The 19,406-nt window shown below is 45.9% G+C and overlaps 1 protein-coding gene across 2 annotated transcripts in view; it reads left to right on the plus strand.

Moving 5' to 3' along the window:
* Window positions 1-19,406, plus strand: part of CPXM2 (carboxypeptidase X, M14 family member 2) — a 136,976-nt gene that overhangs the window by 12,326 nt on the left and 105,244 nt on the right. For both annotated transcript variants that reach the window (XR_012754215.1, XM_075348511.1), the window contains exon 3: window positions 12,171-12,269. Coding sequence is in view for 1 of the 2 variants with exons in the window: in XM_075348511.1 (XP_075204626.1) it covers window positions 12,171-12,269 (99 nt within the window). In the remaining variant the exon portion in view is untranslated. The remainder of the gene's footprint in view (window positions 1-12,170; window positions 12,270-19,406) is intronic.

The following is a 19,406-nucleotide window of genomic DNA, read 5'->3' on the forward strand; positions in this document are numbered from 1 at the left end:
CCATATACAACTTATAATGTCACGCCAGGGCATACAGATGCTCAGCATGCAGGGCAACACAAGGGTCACAATGGGGATGGTATAGAAGGAAGGCCCTGGTGATAAGGAGAGGTGAGAAGGGACACCTCTTGCAACTCACCTAAGTCTGTACCCTAAGCTCCCTAACGGACTTATACAGGTCCTTCCCCCCATCGTCGTCATGTGCCTAGGCCCTTGCCTGCCCTGAATTCACCCTGACTAGTGACAAGGCTGGCGAGAACACTAGTCTAACCACTGCAAGGTAAGAGAAACAGACAGTGGGAAAAAGACACAAAAAGGAAAACACTCCAAGGTTCTTCAGTGCAGTAAAACATGGCATCTGTAATAGTCACAACTTTTCAGCTTCTTCCATAGACAAGCTCCTTTCAAAGAGGTTAGCAATAGAATGAGAATCTATAACTGGCATCATATGGTAAGACACATGACATTTTATAGCGAAGGAGAGTGATCACAAAAGAGCTGCACCTGAGCTTGTGTCCACAAGCTGCTTTTGTCTCTCTGCTTGCTTGTTTTTTTAAAGAAGCCATGAATAAAGAAAATTAAATGTTTAAGGATAGTGAGTGGCACTATTATTTATCAGCAGGAGACTATCACTGTCCAGACTAGCTGCTCATGTATCTCTTGGTCTGACCACATTCCCTCCTCTGTTAATAGACAATATGCAAACAGCCTGGTGTGGGCGGGGTTAGCTTCCTCAGCTCTGCTGCATGGCTAGATGTAAAAACTCTGATTGTGTCACAACTGCTGCACCCAAGAAACTAAGTGATATATCACTAAAATCAGGGTCCTGCCCCTTCATTATGCTGCTGTCAGATGAGGTAGCAAAACCAGTTTTCAAATTCCCTTTAATTAAAGCAAAGCCAATGACGGACACGTCTACAGCATTATGGCCTATCTATTAGCTTGATGACTACATAAACAAGATCTCAGGCTGACTAATCTGGACAACATACCTAATAATAACAGTTTCACAATGTAAAAATCTTTTGAAGAGTCTCGTTCCGGGAGAGTAAATATTGCGTTATTCTCCAGACTACAATCCCGGCCAAAGACTGAGCTGCAGCCGTCCAGATCTCACTTATCTCTCCCGATAAACATCACTCTTCCATAAAACACCTGACTATTTAATGAGATACAGATGAGCAAATCTAAAGCTGGGTTCACACTAAGCGACAGCGACGTCGCTGTTACGTCACCATTTTCTGTGACGTAACAGCGACCTTGTAAGTCGCTGTTATGATCGCTGCTTAGCTGTCAAACACAGCAGAAGCAGCAGCGATCATAACGTCGCTGTGCTACATGTGCAGAGAGCAGGGAGCCGCGCTTAGCGCTGGCTCCTTGCTCTCCTAGGTACAGTACACATCGGGTTAATTACCCGATGTGTGCTGCAGCTACATGTCACAGTGCAGAGAGCAGGGAGCCGCGCACACTGCTTAGCGCTGGCTTCCTGCTCTCCTTGCTACAGTATACATCGGGTTAATTACCCGATGCGTACTGCAGCCACATGTGCACTGAGCAGGAGCCGGCACTGGCAGCAAGGGCGGAGGCTGGTAACGAAGGTAAATATCGGGTAACCAGGGAAAGGTCTTCCCTTGGTTACCCGATGTTTACGCTGGTTACAGCTTACCGCAGCTGCCAGATGCCAGCTCCTGCTCGCTTCATTTCGTCGCTCTCTCGCTGTCACACACAGCGATCTGTGTGTGTCACAGCGGGAGAGTGACGACCAAAAAATGAAGCTGGACATTCAGCAACGACCGGCGACCTCACAGCAGGGGCCAGGTCGTTGCTGGATGTCACGCACAGCGACAGCGACGGGACGTCGCTGCAACGTCACATAAAATGGTGACGTAGCAGCGACGTCGTTGTCGTTGTCGCTGTGTGTGACACCAGCTTAACATTTCTTACCTAATCCCATCAGCAGAAGTGGAGCGATGACTGAGGAACTGTAATTCGCTGCACAGCAGTATCAGGGCTTGGTCTTGTTAGTTCCTCCTGTGCAGGGAGTATGCTCTACAAATAAAGCGAAGCCGGATGTATCACTGCTATTGATGGAGACGGAGATGGACCTATGTAACGTTTGTCATTAGTTAGAGCAATGTCTGCACCATATATGATAAAATGTTCAATGGACCCTGCGCTAATGTCGCGGGCGGAGGAGGGGACGCTGTGCTCACCCACTGCTCGGGTCCGGCTACTGCTGCTGCTCGGTGGTGGCTCGAGCGGTGGGCCGGATCCCGGGGACTCGAGCGGCGTTCCTCGCCCATGAGTGAAAGGGGGTGGTTTGGTGTGTGGTTTAGGGATATTGTTCGTGACGCCACCCACGGTTGTGGTGAAATTGGTGACACCACCGCTGCTCTGGACGGGGATCCCGGGAGCGATGACAGGGAGCAGCTTGGATGTTGGTTCTCCCCTCCGTGGGTAGGGGGTTTGGTTGTCCCAGGACCCAGTGAGGGTTTGGGGATGGCAGGCGGGTTACGGGGCCTGGTGAGGTGCAGGGTCGTGGGGGCAGCGCTGTGCCGCACGGCACGGTGGTACTCACTCAGCCAGTAATTCACACGGAGTCTCTGGTCAAACAAACGGCTGGATGGACGGGTCCCACAGGTGGCTGCGGTTGTTCTCCTCCCTGTAGGTTGATGGTGACTGCCTTTCCCTGCACCTGTGTTGTGTTTACGGTTCCAATGGCTTCCCACTGGTAACCCGCTCCCCAGCTTGGATGGATGCTGAAGGAGCCCCTTTTGCCCGCAGGCTCTGGCCCTGGGAACTGTAGCCTTGGCAGTGACTGTGTTTCCCTCTACGGTGTGAGCTGTTGCCTTCAATCGGGTCTTGACTGCTGGGAAACCCCGGAGGTTCCCTTCGCTAACGGATTTGACCAGTTTTACGGCGACTCCTAGCCCGGTCGGGGTCCGTAAGCCCTGCCGGATGGTGCTGGCTTCTCTTTGCTCTCCGATCCGGTACCGTCGGGCCACCGCCCGTCCACGGTCCTTACGGTTCGCTCCAATCAGCCTCTCCTGCAGACGGTCACCACCGTCTGCCAACCTTGCTGTTCCGTCCGGGCCACACACCCGGACGCCGTCAGACTGCTCCTCTACCACTTCACTCCTCACTCCTCAAACTTCAAACTCTATCTCCTGACTCCTTTTCCCGCCTCCAGGACTGTGAACTCCTCGGTGGGTGGGGCCAACCGCCTGGCCCACCCCCTGGTGTGGACATCAGCCCCTGGAGGAAGGCAACAAGCATTTTTTGTGTTTGACTTCGGTGTGCCTAACCGGGGTGTGGGGTGTGTTGGTGTAGTTCTGTGACGACCTGGCTTGTCCAGGGCGCCACACTAATACTAACCAGAGCACTGCTCAGGCTCTGCGCTCTGTAATACTGAAACCAAGAAGTCACCTCCATTTGGCAAGCTCCCCTGTTGGAACCGCCTTTGGCCATGCCACTAGATTGAACAAATGTGACCACCCATTAGATAAAATCCTAACTGTGATGCTAGTGTAGCACCTCACGGGGCAGGCGGTTAACCTACTCATCGCCGAGCTGTCGACTGTCTCTTGTCATGGGCGGCCTAGTCCGGCTCTGTTGTCCCAAGGTGTACAGAAGATGGCTGGGGAAGGATGATGGGGCAGTGGTGAGGTGAATGTCGTGACACCATCTGTGGTATGCGCCCAGGGAATGAGCCGCTGCTGCTGTTGCTGTCCTCCGGGGAAGATGGTAGAAGCAGCTATGAGTGGTATCGCTCCCCACAGGTGGAGCAGGCCCTGGGGAGGATGCTGAGGGGAATAATAATGGTGGTGGGGAGCGGCAGTACCAGTAATAAAGAGTCAGAGTCTATGGCTGCAGATCCAGGTTGTTTACTCACTTTTAGTGCTGTGCCGCTCACCCAGGTAATACCAGTCACCTGCTTTGATGGGCTCTGTCGAACCCGTTAGAAATCAGTCCGGTGTGGTGTTCGGTGGGTTCCCTCCTTTGTGATGCCTGTGCTGTGGATTCCCTGGCTTGAAGCTACGAGGGGACCCTGTGTTCCACGAGATGTACTCTTGTCCCTATCTGCAGGTGCCGCTGTTCCGATGTGGAGTCTGGCTTGATGCGAGGCCCCGGATCCTATATGGCACTGTGCTGTCGGGCACTTTGTGGTCAGGTAGGCTTGAAACCGTCCTCGTCCAGGTAGATTCTGGAAAAAAAATGTGAAGTATGATTTTCACTAGGGTCCTGCCGCCCTGTGTGGCGTCGATTCCGTGGGGGAGCAGAGACCCATCTCCCCACGGCAATTGTGTGAACTTCACCTCCTTCCCACCGGAGCACCTGGAAGATGCGACTGCTCCCTTGCTCTTCTGCTGGAGAACTTCCTAACTGTTGTGTTGGCTCCTGACTCCTCCTGCTGGCTGCACCTCCCCCCTCCCAGGTCCTAAACTAGTGGGATTGAGGCCCCTGTTGAGGGCATCCTATTAATGCCTCTCTGTTGGTGATCCCTTTATTGTCCTACCCTAGCCCCAGCCTCTGATTGGTCAGGTGAACTGTCTATCACCATACTGACAGCTCAGCACGCTGGATAGCTGGATTAAGTATTCTGGAAACAAGCTCAGGCAGGATAAGAGAGGGGAGACTGATCTCATGGCAGGATATGACACAGACCCCATCATAAGTGAAGGGATCTGCAGGAGCCATTGGGATCATTGCCTTATTTATGGTATTTGATAATAAATATGAAGTGACTTAGTAATTATTTTGTGTTCTGTAGTGAAATGATTTGCCTTGACGTCTCTCAGAATTTGGAAGCCCAGGGTGCACAATGATGTGCTATGTGACGGATCAGGAAATTTGTCTCCACTGATTGGAAGATAAATTATTTCATTGCAAGGTCAAATCTTACATTAGGATTAGAATACTCGTTAACAGAGAGGAGCAAATTTCTCTATATTTGTTTGGGGACGGATTCGTCAAAAAAATTCCATTTGAACCAAATCAATTCTGCAGTTTCCCTGAAAAGACGCCTGATTCTCCGAGGTCTCCTAGGATTACACCCAACTCCTGTCAAGCTCATTAATGCAAACACCGCCTTAGTATTGTCAAACTGACATCGATATACTGTATATGGCTGTAGGTAATCGGTCGTCACAAAGAGCCGGTGTAGTAACACACTGCAGACTTTATATGATTTTTAAAAATTAAAACCTGTGGTTTGGAGGCAGGTGCCGTGCTAGGGAAAGGCTCAGTCACACAGAGGAAATGTCGCGTACTTTTGTCAAAGAATAAATCATCACTTTTTTATCAAATTTAAACAGGAACGCAGCCTTTTTTGGCACTTTATCTTGGTGATCCGGGGGCCTGTGGACTTGTATATTGGCACCCCACACTTTAGTTTGGATTACCTCTGCATTCTGTCTCCTTCTCTTTTACTTTCCCTTCTTCCTCAAAAAAGAAAGCAGACGCAGCTAAGAAACAAAAAGGTACAAATCCCAGGATCTTCAACCAAATCTTTAGTGGAGCAAATATAGAATGGCAGCGTGTGGATCCGAAATGTTCCTTTATGTTGATGTGTGAGAAGAAACTGCTGTCTGTTACATAATTTAATTGGATAACTGGAGTGCTAAATATACTAAATGTATCTATCTATCTATCTATCTATCTATCTATCTATCTATCTATCCTAATATCTATCTATCTATCTATCTATCCTAATATCTATCTATCTATCTATCTATCCTAATATCTATCTATCCTAATATCTATCTATCTATCTATCTATCTATACTAATATCTATCTATCCTAATATCTATCTATCTATCCTAATATCTATCTATCTATCCTAATATCTATCTATCTATCTATCTATCTATCCTAATATCTATCTATCTATCTATCTATCTATACTAATATCTATCTATCTATCCTAATATCTATCTATCTATCCTAATATCTATCTATCTATCTATCTATCTATCCTAATATCCATCTATCTATCCTAATATCCATCTATCTATCCTAATATCTATCTATCTATCCTAATATCTATCTATCTATCTATCTATCTATATCTATCTATCTCTATCTATCTATCTATCTATCTATCTATCTATCCCTCTATCCCTCTATCTATCCCTCTATCTATATATCCCTCTATCTATCTATCCCTCTATCTATCCATCCCTCTATCTATCTATCTATCTATCTATCTATCTATCTATCTATCTATCTATCCCTCTATCTATCCCTCTATCTATCTATCTATCCCTCTATCTATCTATCTATCTATCTATCTATTATCTATCTATTATCTATCTATCTATCTATACTAATATCTATCTATCTATCCTAATATCTATCTATCTATCTATCTATCCTAATATCCATCTATCTATCCTAATATCCATCTATCTATCCTAATATCTATCTATCTATCTATCTATCTATCTATATCTATCTATCTATCTATCTCTATCTATCTATCTATCCCTCTATCCCTCTATCTATCCCTCTATCTATATATCCCTCTATCTATCTATCCCTCTATCTATCCATCCCTCTATCTATCTATCTATCTATCTATCTATCTATCTATCTATCTATCTATCTATCTATCCCTCTATCTATCCCTCTATCTATCTATCTATCTATCTATCCCTCTATCTATCTATCTATCTATCTATCTATTATCTATCTATTATCTATCTATCTATACTAATATCTATCTATCTATCCTAATATCTATCTATCTATCCTAATATCTATCTATCTATCTATCCTAATATCCATCTATCTATCTATCCTAATATCCATCTATCTATCCTAATATCCATCTATCTATCCTAATATCTATCTATCTATCTATCTCTATCTATCTATCTATCCCTCTATCCCTCTATCTATCCCTCTATCTATATATCCCTCTATCTATCTATCCCTCTATCTATCCATCCCTCTATCTATCTATCTATCCCTCTATCTATCCCTCTATCTATCTATCTATCTATCTATCCCTCTATCTATCTATCTATCTATCTATTATCTATCTATTATCTATCTATCCCTCTATCTATCCCTCTATCTATCCCTCTATCTATCTATTATCTATCTATCTATCTATCCCTCTATCTATCCCTCTATCTATCTATCTATCCCTCTATCTATCTATCTATCTATCTATCTATCTATCTATCTATCTATCCCTCTATCTATCCCTCTATCTATCTATCTATCTATCTATCTATCCCTCTATCTATCTATCTATCTATCCCTCTATCTATCTATCTATCTATCTATCTATCTATCTATCTATCTATCTATCTATCTATCTATCCCTCTATCTATCTATCTATCTATCTATCTATCCCTCTATCTATCTATCTATCTATCTATCTATCTATCTATCTATCTCTCTGTAATGGAGAACACACTTTGCTGCTTGGAGCCACATATCTTTTAACCAGACATAATTCTGGATGACAAAGCATGTGATTAGGAAGAATGAAGGTTTCCAAGCGTGTATAATATTTAGCGCACACATTAGAGCTTTGATTGACACATCTGGTATCAGTGTGTCAGCCCAATGTGATAGAACATTTAAGTATAATATCTTCAAGGGATTAAGTAATAAAGAATTTCCGTTGTAATGACGGCTCTTGAGCTGCCAACGCTTTAGTACAATTTATTCTAAAATTGTTCAGCGTCTGATCCGGCTCACCCATCGCTCAGTGCCAAATAAGTATCATGGTTTATCAGAGATGAAGATTGCTGACCTCCCTGACATAACAACCCTTGAGTACCAGCATTAGTCGAGCACTATACTTATTCACTGCCTGGAAAGTGAGGGAAAAGAGGAATAAATGACTGGATTGCAGAAATGTAATGCTCGCCGGTGTTGAGGTGGCTAACAGGAGTGGATTCACTGGACCACAGGGGGGACCCGGGCTTACCCTGATGTGGGAGGGGCTTAACTAAACGCCTACCTGGTATAAGCCAGTGCCCCAGATGGTGAGGATGAGCTTGGCTGCCAGTAGACGCCAGGTGCCACTCCCAGGGCTGTGTCTGAGACTGTGGCAACTAACCCTCTGGGCAGGGACGGACTCAAGAGCAAGCAGGTACAGTCTCTAGTGCAGGTGGGATGACTGATGCAGACAGGAAGGCAGATACTGACAGGTATGAGAAGACAGGCACAAGGATAGGTAACGGCCACATGAGAAACAGAACGTGACAACTAGCTAGCTAACAAATACTAACTAACTGACCATGTTGCTCAGGCCCCTTCCCTAGTGGGAGGATGCCTTAAATAACTAGTACCTCTTAGCTATAGGATGAGAGGCTCTTCCGGGTAAAAGGGCATTGGCCTCTTAAGAGGAGGGCACCCTAAGTGCACTTCCAGGGGACCCATGCAGCGTGCACAGACCCCAGATGCAGGAGGCAGCAGGAGCACATGTGGACGGCTGTGGGGAGGTAGGGAGGGCGCAGACCAACTGCAGCGGCGTGATAGAGATTCGGTTCTCCAAGAAAAGCTTTTACATCCAGGAACTCTCCCCAAATTAAGTGTGAAAGAAAGGGACTGGACATAACACCAAATAAACAGGAATTAAAGGAATTGTCTAGTGCAGAAAACTAAAAGACATATAAGTCATTAGGAATTAAGTTAATAGAAGAGAGGGTGTTCTGTTCTAGATCCTCATCTCTTGGCTGGAGCATAGATCGGATACAAAGAATGTGTCAGACTGTGGAGGAACCGTCCTGTCATCACGACCCCGGACCCATTGACTTGAATGAGCTCTGCCTAATGCTTCATCTCTGCTCATATCAACTACCAGGGTTCCTTACGGTTTGCAACTGATCACCAGTGGCCGTAAAAGGGGAACACTTTTGGATACTGGATAAAAAGGCCTTCAATGGTAACAATATTGTAGCCAGAATTTCCAAAGTGGGCAACCTCTTTAAAGTGAACCTGTTAGTCGATTCATCGTGCCAAACCTCGGGCAGCATGGGTCAGAGATTGGACACACGATTGCAGTCCGGTGTGTTTTTCTCTGGTGTTTCAGGGAAAAAATAGTTTAAATATCTAACCATGTACCAAGACCTTCCTAGTCCGGCATCGCCCCTAGTCGGCTCCTCTCTGCTCTGCTACAGGTGATTGACAGGTGTCTGCCATGTGTGCACTTAGTGAGAGACCTGTCAATCAATTATAGCGGTGCTTGAGAGGTTATCTGGGGATGGTGACATACTAGGCAGGTATTTACCTATGGTCCCAGGTTGAATGCTTTAACTGTTTGCTGTATAACGAAGAAGCACATACCTGCAACTGTTCAATCCAGGATCTGATTCATGCGGCTCGTACAGTGGGCAGAATGAATCGACTGACCGATCCCCGTAATTACATTTAATCGTATGCTTCTTGGCAACAGGCACATCATTCTGCCCATATTAGTACTTCCCAGTGTTGTAATGTAATATATTACATAGGCATGGGTACTGTGGAGTGAAGGCACATGTTCCTCCATATGCGGATGGCACTGTATTCGGGAGGACAATGCTTCAAGGTAAGGAGACCCCATAATAGGATTTGAAATAGAAAATGCTAAAATTAAAGGGAACCTATCACCAGATTTGTACCCTATAAGCTGTAACAACCATCAGTAAGCTCTTATATACAACATTCCAGAATACTGTATATAAGTGCCCAAGGTGCTCTGTAGAACGTAAAAATTACTTTTATAATACTCACCTAGGGGGGCGGTCCAGTCTGATGGGTGTCGCTGCTCTTCAATCCGGCGCCTCCTCTCTGCATCGATCGCCATCCTCCTTCGACCCAGTGCCATATGCATAAAGTGTCCTACGTCATCCACACTGGCCGGCATTGCGGTCTTGCATAGGTGCACTTTGATCTGCCCTGCTGAGGGTAGATCAAAGTATTGTAATGCGCATGCATGGGCGGTTTGTCGCCTTTCCTCGTGCCTTTGCATTACAGTACTTTGATCTGTTCTGAGCAGGACAGATCATAGTGTGCCTGCACAGGACTGCAATGCCAGCTTGTGTGGATGACGTAGGACACATCATCCATACAGGGCTGGGTGGAGACCGCAATCGCAGTAGAGAGGAGGCTCCGGACCGGTGAGCAGCGACACCCTTCGGACCAGAGCGCAGTGACACCCATTGGACCAGACTGCCCCGCAGGTGAGTATAATAAAAGTGATTTCTACGTTCTACACAGCGGCCTGGGCTCATACAGTCATATGAAAACGTTTGGGCACCCCTATTAATGTTAACCTTTTTTCTTTATAACAATTTGGGTTTTTGCTATTTCAGTCTCATATATCTAATAACTGATGGACTGAGTAATATTTCTGGATTGAATTGAGGTTCATTGTACTAACAGAAAATGTGCAATCCACATTTAAACAAAATTTGACCAGTGCAAAAGTATGGGCACCTTTATCAATTTCTTGATTTGAACACTCCTAACTACTTTTTACTGACTTACTAAAGCACTAAATTGGTTTTGTAACCTCATTGAGCTTTGAACTTCATAGGCAGGTTTATCCAATCATGAGAAAAGGTATTTAAGGTGGCCACTTGCAAGTTGTTCTCCTATTTGAATCTCCTATGAAGAGTGGCATCATGGGCTCTTCAAAACAACTCTCAAATGATCTGAAGACAAAGATTATTCAACATAGTTGTTCAGGGGAAGGATACAAAAAGTTGTCTCAGAGATTTAAACTGTCAGTTTCCACCGTGAGGAACATAGTAAGGAAATGGAAGAACACAGGTACAGTTCTTGTTAAGCCCAGAAGTGGCAGGCCAAGAAAAATATCAGAAAGGCAGAGAAGAAGAATGGTGAGAACAGTCAAGGACAATCCACAGACCACCTCCAAAGACCTGCAGCATCATCTTGCTGCAGATGGTGTCAATGTGCATCGGTCAACAATACAGCACACGTTGCACAAGGAGAAGCTGTATGGGAGAGTGATGCGAAAGAATCCATTTCTGCAAGCACGCCACAAACAGAGTCGCCTGAGGTATGCAAAAACACATTTGGACAAACCAGTTACATTTTGGAAGAAGGTCATGTGGACTGATGAAACAAAGATTGAGTTGTTTGGTCATACAAAAAGGTATTATGCATGGAGGCAAAAATCCACGGCATTCCAAGAAAAGCACTTGCTACCAACAGTAAAATTTGGTGGAGGTTCCATCATGCTTTGGGGCTGTGTGGCCAATGCCGGCACCAGGAATCTTGTTAAAGTTGAGGGCTGCATGGATTCAACTCAGTATCAGCAGATTCTTGACAATAATGTGCAAGATTCAGTGACGAAGTTGAAGTTACGCAGGGGATGGATATTTCAGCAAGACAATGATCCAAAACACCGCTCCAAATCTACTCAGGCATTCATGCAGAGGAACAATTACAATGTTCTGGAATGGCCATCCCAGTCCCCAGATCTGAATATCACTGAAAATCTGTGGGATGATTTAAAGCGTGCTGTCCATGCTCGGCAACCATCAAACTTAACTGAACTGGAATTGTTTTGTAAACAGGAATGGTCAAATATACCTTCATCCAGGATCCAGTAACTCATTAAAAGCTACAGGAAGTGACTAGAGGCTGTTATTTTTGCAAAAGGAGGATCTACAAAATATTAATGTCACTTTTATGTTGAGGTGCCCATACTTTTGCACCGGTCAAATTTTGTTTAAATGCGGATTGCACATTTTCTGTTAGTACAATAAACCTCATTTCAATCCAGAAATATTACTCAGTCCATCAGTTATTAGATATATGAAGCTGAAATAGCTGTTGCAACAACCCAAATTGTTGTAAAGAAAAAAGGTTAACATTAATAGGGGTGCCCAAACTTTTTCATATAACTGTATATAAGGTATTCTGGAATGCTGTATATAAGGCCTCACTGGTGGTGGCTGAAGCTTATAGTTGCCAAATCTGGTAACAGGTATAATATAAAATTTGCACAAAACACATACATATCTTCTGGATACTATTCTAGGCACACAAATGTACTTTATGGCTCAATGGAATTCTGTTTGCTCTATCATAGCTCTGGACAGATTGGGCTGTAAAGATTCCTGTCTGTTCTCAGCCTTGCTTTATATGATTATAATCAGTCAAATGTCATAAAATGTCCTTTTCTTTTTTCCTCAGCCAAAAACAGTAGCAAGAAAGCAGAGAAAAACAAGAAAACGTCTGACAAATTTGTTTTTGGAACAGGCGAGGAAAAGATCACCCAAGACGTCAGAGAAAGTGCGTGAGAAAGTTTGTTTTTCTGCTTTGTATATGTCTGTAATATGTATTCCTGCCCTTGTAACATCATTGTGAGCCAGGGAGCAGTCTATCCTAAAAGCTGCTTTACATGTGTCGATTTCTCGTGCGAGCCCATTTGCGATCGCACCCGCCCCCATCGTTTGTGCGGCACGGGCAATTTCTTGCCCGTGTCGCACAATCCTGTAAGCCCCTGTCACACGTACTTACCTTTCAAACAACCTCGCTGTGGGCGGTGAACATCCACTTCCTGAAGGGGGAGGGACGTTCGGCCTCACAGTGACGTCACACAGTGAGAGCGGAGGGGCGGAGATGAGCGGGACGTAACATCCCGTCCACCTCCTTCCTTCCGCATTGCCGGTGGGACGCAGGTAAGCTGTGTTCATTGTTGTGTCACACGGGTGTCACATGGAGCGATGTGTGCTGACCCGGGAACGATGAACAACTGGACGTTCGATTTTTAGAAAATGAGCGACGTGTCAACGATGAACGATAAGGTGAGTATTTTTGCTCGTTCACCATCGCACGTAGCTGTCACACGCTACGATATCACTAACGATGCCGGATGTGCGTCACTTACGAGTTGACCCCATCGACATCTCGTTAGATATAGCGTAGTGTGTAAAGCCCGCTTTAAACAGGACCTTTCACTAAATTTTTCATGTTAAATTGAACACACAATGTAATAGTGGCTGCAGAGAGGAATAAAATGTTAGTTTTTGTTTTTTAAGTTCACCTGTCTGTTGCGGGGTTATTAGCAATCAAAGTATTTGGCACCTAATGAGTTAACTATTGTTAAGTTCAAGTGGGTGTTATCAGATAGTTTTCACTGGGGTCGTGTACTTCTCTTCCTGTATGAATTGCCCAATCATAAGCAGGCAAAAACACAGTAGAAAAGGAACACGCCCACCACCCTAACGTAGGTTTCTTAGCGTGTGAGATGATCTCCTGGTCTATTCTCCTGTATGATTAAAAAGTGCAGCTAAGTTTAGACATTTCACATTATACACATTATACAGTCAAGCTCCGGTGGAAACACCCCAAGGATAAAGCAAGGCGATTACCGGAATGAGGCACCAAACAACCAGCAAGGACCCGGGGAATACAAACAACTGAGCAATAGACAAAACCCAATGGCTCTGCAAGGAACAGAGCCAAAGGTAAATCGTGACAGGCATCTTCCTATCTATCCAATGGTCATCCTCTTCTCCACATGGAGCCGCAGTAGCATGGCTTTCAGGTTCCCAACAGTCAGTTGTGACTCATACAAGGTGAAGGTGAGCTCCTGTAGAGAGTTTTTTTTCACCCTACTATCAACTGATAAGACCCTATTTGTGCGCTTTTTTTTTTACTATAAATTTCTTGGCGAAATATTTTTCTTCCTTCTTGAGAAGAGATAAATTACATTAAATTAATCAGGAATAGCCCTCAACTCCTGACACGTATGGTCATACCATGGCAGACACATCGGTGCCTTCTTGCATGACTAACTAAAGGATGAGTAGCATTTTTAAAATGTGGACTATTCCAAACTGAGTTCCATTAATTTTAAAATACAATACAAAAAAGTGCCCTAAAATATTGTAATTTCTCTATAGAATAATACAGTGTTTTAATATTGGGCATTAAGGGTACTTTACACACAACGATATCGCTAACGATATATCGTCGGGGTCACGGTGTTTGTGACACTCATCCGGCGCCGTTAGCGATATCGTTGTGTGTGACTAAAAGGAGCAATGATCAACGATCGCAAAAACGTCAAAAATCGTTTATCGTTGACACGTCGCTCCTTATCATAATATTGTTGGTGGTGCATGTCGCTGGTTGTTTGTCGTTCCTGCGGCATCACACATCACTATGTGTGTGACACCGCAGAAACGACAAACATCTCCTTACCTGCGTCCACCGGCAATGAGGAAGGAAGGACGTGGGCGGCATGTTCCGGCCGCTCATTTCCGCCCCTCCTCTGCTATTGGGCGGCCGCTTTGTGACGCCGCTGTGACGCCGAACGCACCTCTCCCTTAAAGGAGAGATTGTTCGGTGTCTCCAGCGACGTCGCTAAGCAGGTATGTGCGTGTGACGCTGCCGTAGCGATGTTGTTCGCTACGGCAGCGATCAACCCCATGACGAAACAGCGACGTGGGCAGGTGCTATCGCTAGCGATGTCGCAGCGTGTAAAGCACCCTTTACAGTTGCGCTATTCCCACTTGAACTTTTTGAGCCGGAATGTAAAGTTCCTGCTTTGCTGGTGTCCATTAGATTAATGGCCCCGTCATATCGTTAATCTCCCGCGCTCTCGTCTTGCTTATAGTCACCGACTGTTTAATAAATATATCTTCTGCTTCTGGCCGCAGAATCTCTGAATCTTTTCCACAGTTTACCTTACTTATAAGCCGAGATCTGATGTAGTGTGAATGGAAAATGTTACCGTCTCCTAAAAATGCCTATTGCCATATACAACATGAATGAGCATGACGGCTTTTTTTTCTGCGCTAGTTTTGCCTAGAGGATTTTGGATTCTAATGCTGGTTTAGCTGCACGATACGGTACTTTGTGATAATGACTAGTAATCTACAGGGCTGCAGGAATGGTATGAATCTTTTATATATTCCTTCCGCTAGAAAATATATAGTAATGTCATATATTATAATTCATACTGCCAAAAGAGTCGAAAAGTATATTAAAGTATTTCTATGTGAACTTAAATGCTGATAAGGCAATATTAGATTACATCCCCGAAGAAGTGAATATAGGATGTCTGATGTCAGAAATTTCTATTTAGACTTCGGCCTGTGTTTAAGTTCTTCGTTTTATGGAGCCGTAGTATAGCGCTCATAGACGTCTGTGAGCCAGTATTTGCTTCAAAAGTTTTTTACAAACTGATTTATAGAGACTCTGGAAAAAACCTCCATGGTCCGTTACTTGTCGCTGTGGGTCGTTCAGTATGGTGTAGTGACTTTATATAGCACTGCACAAGGTCTGTGCACTCCCAGTGCTTAAGCTCCATTTGGCCGATTACTATTAAAGTGTACCTGAATTTTATTTTACTCGTATTTTTATAGGAAACGTGTAGAAAATAATTTTCTTGCTGCCCCCAACTCCCCACATCAAATTAAATTTAATTTTGGAGAGCATACCAGTCTAATTTGCCACACCCATACTCTTCATAGATATATAAAGCCACACCCATACTTCCTATAAAAGTATAAAGCCCCATCCACACTTACTGTTGAAGTATTAAGCCGCACCCACACTTCCTGTAGAATGATAAAACTCCACCCACACTTCCTATAGCAGAATAAAGCCCCACCAACATGTCCTATAGAAGGATAAAGTCCCACCCACACTTCCTGTAAAAGGGTAAAGCCCCACCCACACTTCCTGTAAAAGGGTAAAGCCCCACCCACACTTCTCTTAGAAGGATAAAACCTCACTCACAGTTCCTGAAAAGAGAAAGCCCCACCCACACTTTCTGTACAGAGATAAAGCCCCACCCACACTTCCTGTACAGAGATAAAGCCCCACCCACACTTCCTGTACAGAGATAAAGCCCCACCCACATTTCCTATAGAAAGGTAAAACCCCACCCACGCTTCCTGCAGAAGGATAAAGCCCCACCCACACGTCCAATTGAGAGATAAAGCTCCGCCCACACTTCCAATAAAGAGATAAAGTCCCACCCATATTTCCCATAGTAGATCTCAGTGTCACTGCTGACAGCAGGAAGTGGGTAGAAACTAAAGGGGGCTTTACACGCTGCGATATCGTTAATGTTTTATCGTCGGGGTCACGTTGTTAGTAACGCACATCCGGCGTCATTAACGATATCGCAGCGTGTGACACTTACCAGCGACCTTATGCGACCTCAAAACTGGTGAAAATCGTTCACCATGGAGAGGTCGTCCCAAAACCAAAAATCGGTAATGGTTGATTATCGATGTGGTTCCTCTCTCCAGCGGCAGCACACATCACTGTGTGTGACACCGCAGGAGCGAGGAACGTCTCCTTACCTGCCGCCGGCCGCAATGCGGAAGGAAGGAGGTGGGAGGGATGTTACGTCCCGCTCATCTCCGCCCCTCTGCTTTGATTGGCCGGCCGCTTAGTGATGTCGCGGTGACGTCGCTGTGATGCCGAACGTCCCTCCCCCTTGAGGGAGGGATTGTTTGGTAGTCACAGCGACGACACCGACCAGGTAAGTGCGTGTGATGCTGCCGTAGCGATAATGTTCGCTGCGGCAGCGATCACACAAAATTGCATGCACGACGGGGGCGGGTGCTTTTGTGTGCGATATCGCTAGCAATTGCTAGAAATATCATAGCGTGTAAAGCCCGCTTTAGACAAATGGGAGTGGCAGACACTTAAGTAATTTTCAGAATGTCTTTTCATTACATTATATATCAAATGAGAGCAAGTTGTCAGAAAGTACAGGGGCGATTGAACAGAAACAAGAGAAGAAATATACTAGAAGTCACAACATTGATGCCTGCAGCACCAGGTGCTTACATGTCCATTATTTCACTTGATGGAAAATACTAATCATTCAAGAAGATGTATTGCCTTCAGGCGCGATGAAATATCTGCCTCCAGGACTAGTCTGCCTCATACATATGTGTGAGCTTTGACAGCACTGGGAATTATTAGCAGGGATCCACCAAAGTGAACCATAGATGTCACATAGAACTCTGCACATGGTATCAGGTAACCTTACAAAACATACATTTTCCCACACGTGATGAATATTTATGCTATAAATAACTGTTGGTGTAAAAAGAAATGGAAAAATTGTTTAAACAGATTGTCTGCATTTTTTTTTATCCCAATTCTTTAAAGGATTCCTCAAAAATATACTGATCACAGGTTGTCACTGGTAATTTGTAGGGAAGCATAGCAGTTAGGATTTAAAGGGGTTGTCTATTGTATAAAATACATGCTTTCAGAAGGCTCAGATTGAAATAAAAGAAAAACAAAAGAAATGAAAACTTTACCCCTCTTGCCCGTTGCCCCTCTTTTTCCTTGCGGATGCTTATCTGGTCCCGGCTGGTCTCTACTTCCTTGTCCCAGCACTATCACTGGAAATGGCAGGAAATGCTCACTCAGCCAATCACTGGCAGAGGCGTGTCTTCTCTGTGGCCAGTGATTGGTGTAGTGGATATTTACTGTTATTTTCAATCTGTCAAGACATGACCAGATAGTAGAGACTGTGACGGCAGGTGGGTGTGGACCCACTAGGTCACTGGCCGGGCTTACCCTGTGGAGGGGGGGGGGGGGGGTTGGATGTAACTAAGTGACTACTTGGTATTTACTAGAGAGAGCTTCAGATAGAGAGGATGGGCTGGGCTGCAGGTAGTCACCAGGTAACACTCTCAAGTTATAAGCTCCTTTTAGATCCAAGTTAGTGAAGATTTTCACTCCAGTCAAACAGTTACAAAATCTGTGCCAGAGGATACTTGTTCTTCAGGGCGATCTTGTAAAATTCCTCATAGTCAATACAGGGACATTGGGACCAATCCGTCTTTGTCACGAAGAAGAAGACAGCACCAAAGAGGACTTACAGATTAATCCATTGGCTAAGTTTTCTACAACTTATTCTGACATGGCTCGAGTCTCAGGCAAGGAAACACTTGGCCTCAGGGTGGAGCGATGCCAGACTGGAGATCGATAAGACAAGCTTAAGGTCTATGGGGGGCCAAGAACTCAGCCTTCTTCTCACAAAAGATGTCTACAAAGCCAGGTGGGCAGAGAGAACAGGTTGGAAGCCATGGAAGTGTGTCGCCCAGGGCTTTGGGGTACTCGGTCCCACGCCATATATTTATGGGGATGCTGTCTCACGGGTGAATGTTGGCCGTTGCCCGGTTCGTGACCCTGGAGATACTTTTTAATGGGGAGTATTTACAGGGGAGATTAAAGTCATTGGTGTGACGCCACCTGCGGTTTGCGGCTAAGATGGTGGAACCGCCACTGCTGAGTTGGTTATCCCCAGGGTTGGTGGTAATGGCAGCTGTGGTGGTAGACCCTCCGCAGGTAGGGCTGAGCCTGGGAGATGTATGATGGAGACTTTCGCTGAATGAGGGAGGCCACACTATGGATTGTAATTTAACAGTGTTTACTCACAGTTGGGCCCTTGGACGGCTGGTTCAGGTCCCTGCACTTCCAGTGCCAGTTTGATGACTCGGTTGCTCTATCGCCGACACCCTCAGTGTAATTGGGTCCCCGCAGCTTGGAGCAGGTTTGGGGGCCCCGACTGGCCTTTGGCAGTCTCCTCGTCCGTACGGCAGGCAGTGTGGACCCTGTAGGGCTGGTCTGTGTTCTCGATCCCTGATCCGCTCTTTACTGCTGATGCCCCCAGATCTGTGGGTCAGTGAGGTCAGTGAAGGTCCCCTCATTGTGCAGGTATTTTCCAGGCCGCGTGAAACTGGTGCCTAACCTAGAGCTCTGTGCCCCGTCGGTGCACTGATCCCAGTGGTACTTGGGTGTACCTACCCTGGCGACCACTCTCCTGTGCCCCCGGGTCACCGTTTCACGACCCAGCTTTAGGCATGTCTTTACTGCTTGACTCTCCACTCTGACTCCTGTCCCCTCCCATCAGGCTGTCTAGTCCCCTGGACTGCCTCCGACCTCTAGGTGGCCATCCCCTTTGGTGTCTGACTAGCTAATTACCCCTGGTGTGGAGTGGAAACTGCAATTTTGGTGTGTGCTGATGTCACTGGCACTGGTGTTCCAGGCCCCTGGGGGTAGCCCCTCATCCCGGTGAGGATGTGTCGCAGGCGGGGAAGGACGCCGCTGCGCTCGCTAACGCTCGGGTCCAGCGCTGCTGCGATGGCTGCTCGGTGGCTCGAGCGGTGGGCCGGATCCGGGGACTCAAGCAGCGCTCCTCGCCCGTGAGTGAAAGGGGGTGGTTTGGTTTGGGGATTTGGTCCTTGACGCCACCCACGGGTTGTGGTGAGGTTGGACACCACCGCTGCTGGTGACGGGGATCCTAGGAGCGATGGTAGGGAGCAGCTGGGATGTTGTTCCCCCCTCCGTGGGTAGGGGTTGGTGGTCCCGGGGCCCGGAGAGGTGACGGGGAGGCAGGGTTAGCAAGGTGCAGGGTCGCCTGGACTGCGCAGCGCGGTGCCG

The sequence above is a fragment of the Anomaloglossus baeobatrachus genome, chromosome 5 (genome assembly GCF_048569485.1).
Source record: "Anomaloglossus baeobatrachus isolate aAnoBae1 chromosome 5, aAnoBae1.hap1, whole genome shotgun sequence".
Lineage (NCBI taxonomy): Eukaryota > Metazoa > Chordata > Amphibia > Anura > Aromobatidae > Anomaloglossus > Anomaloglossus baeobatrachus.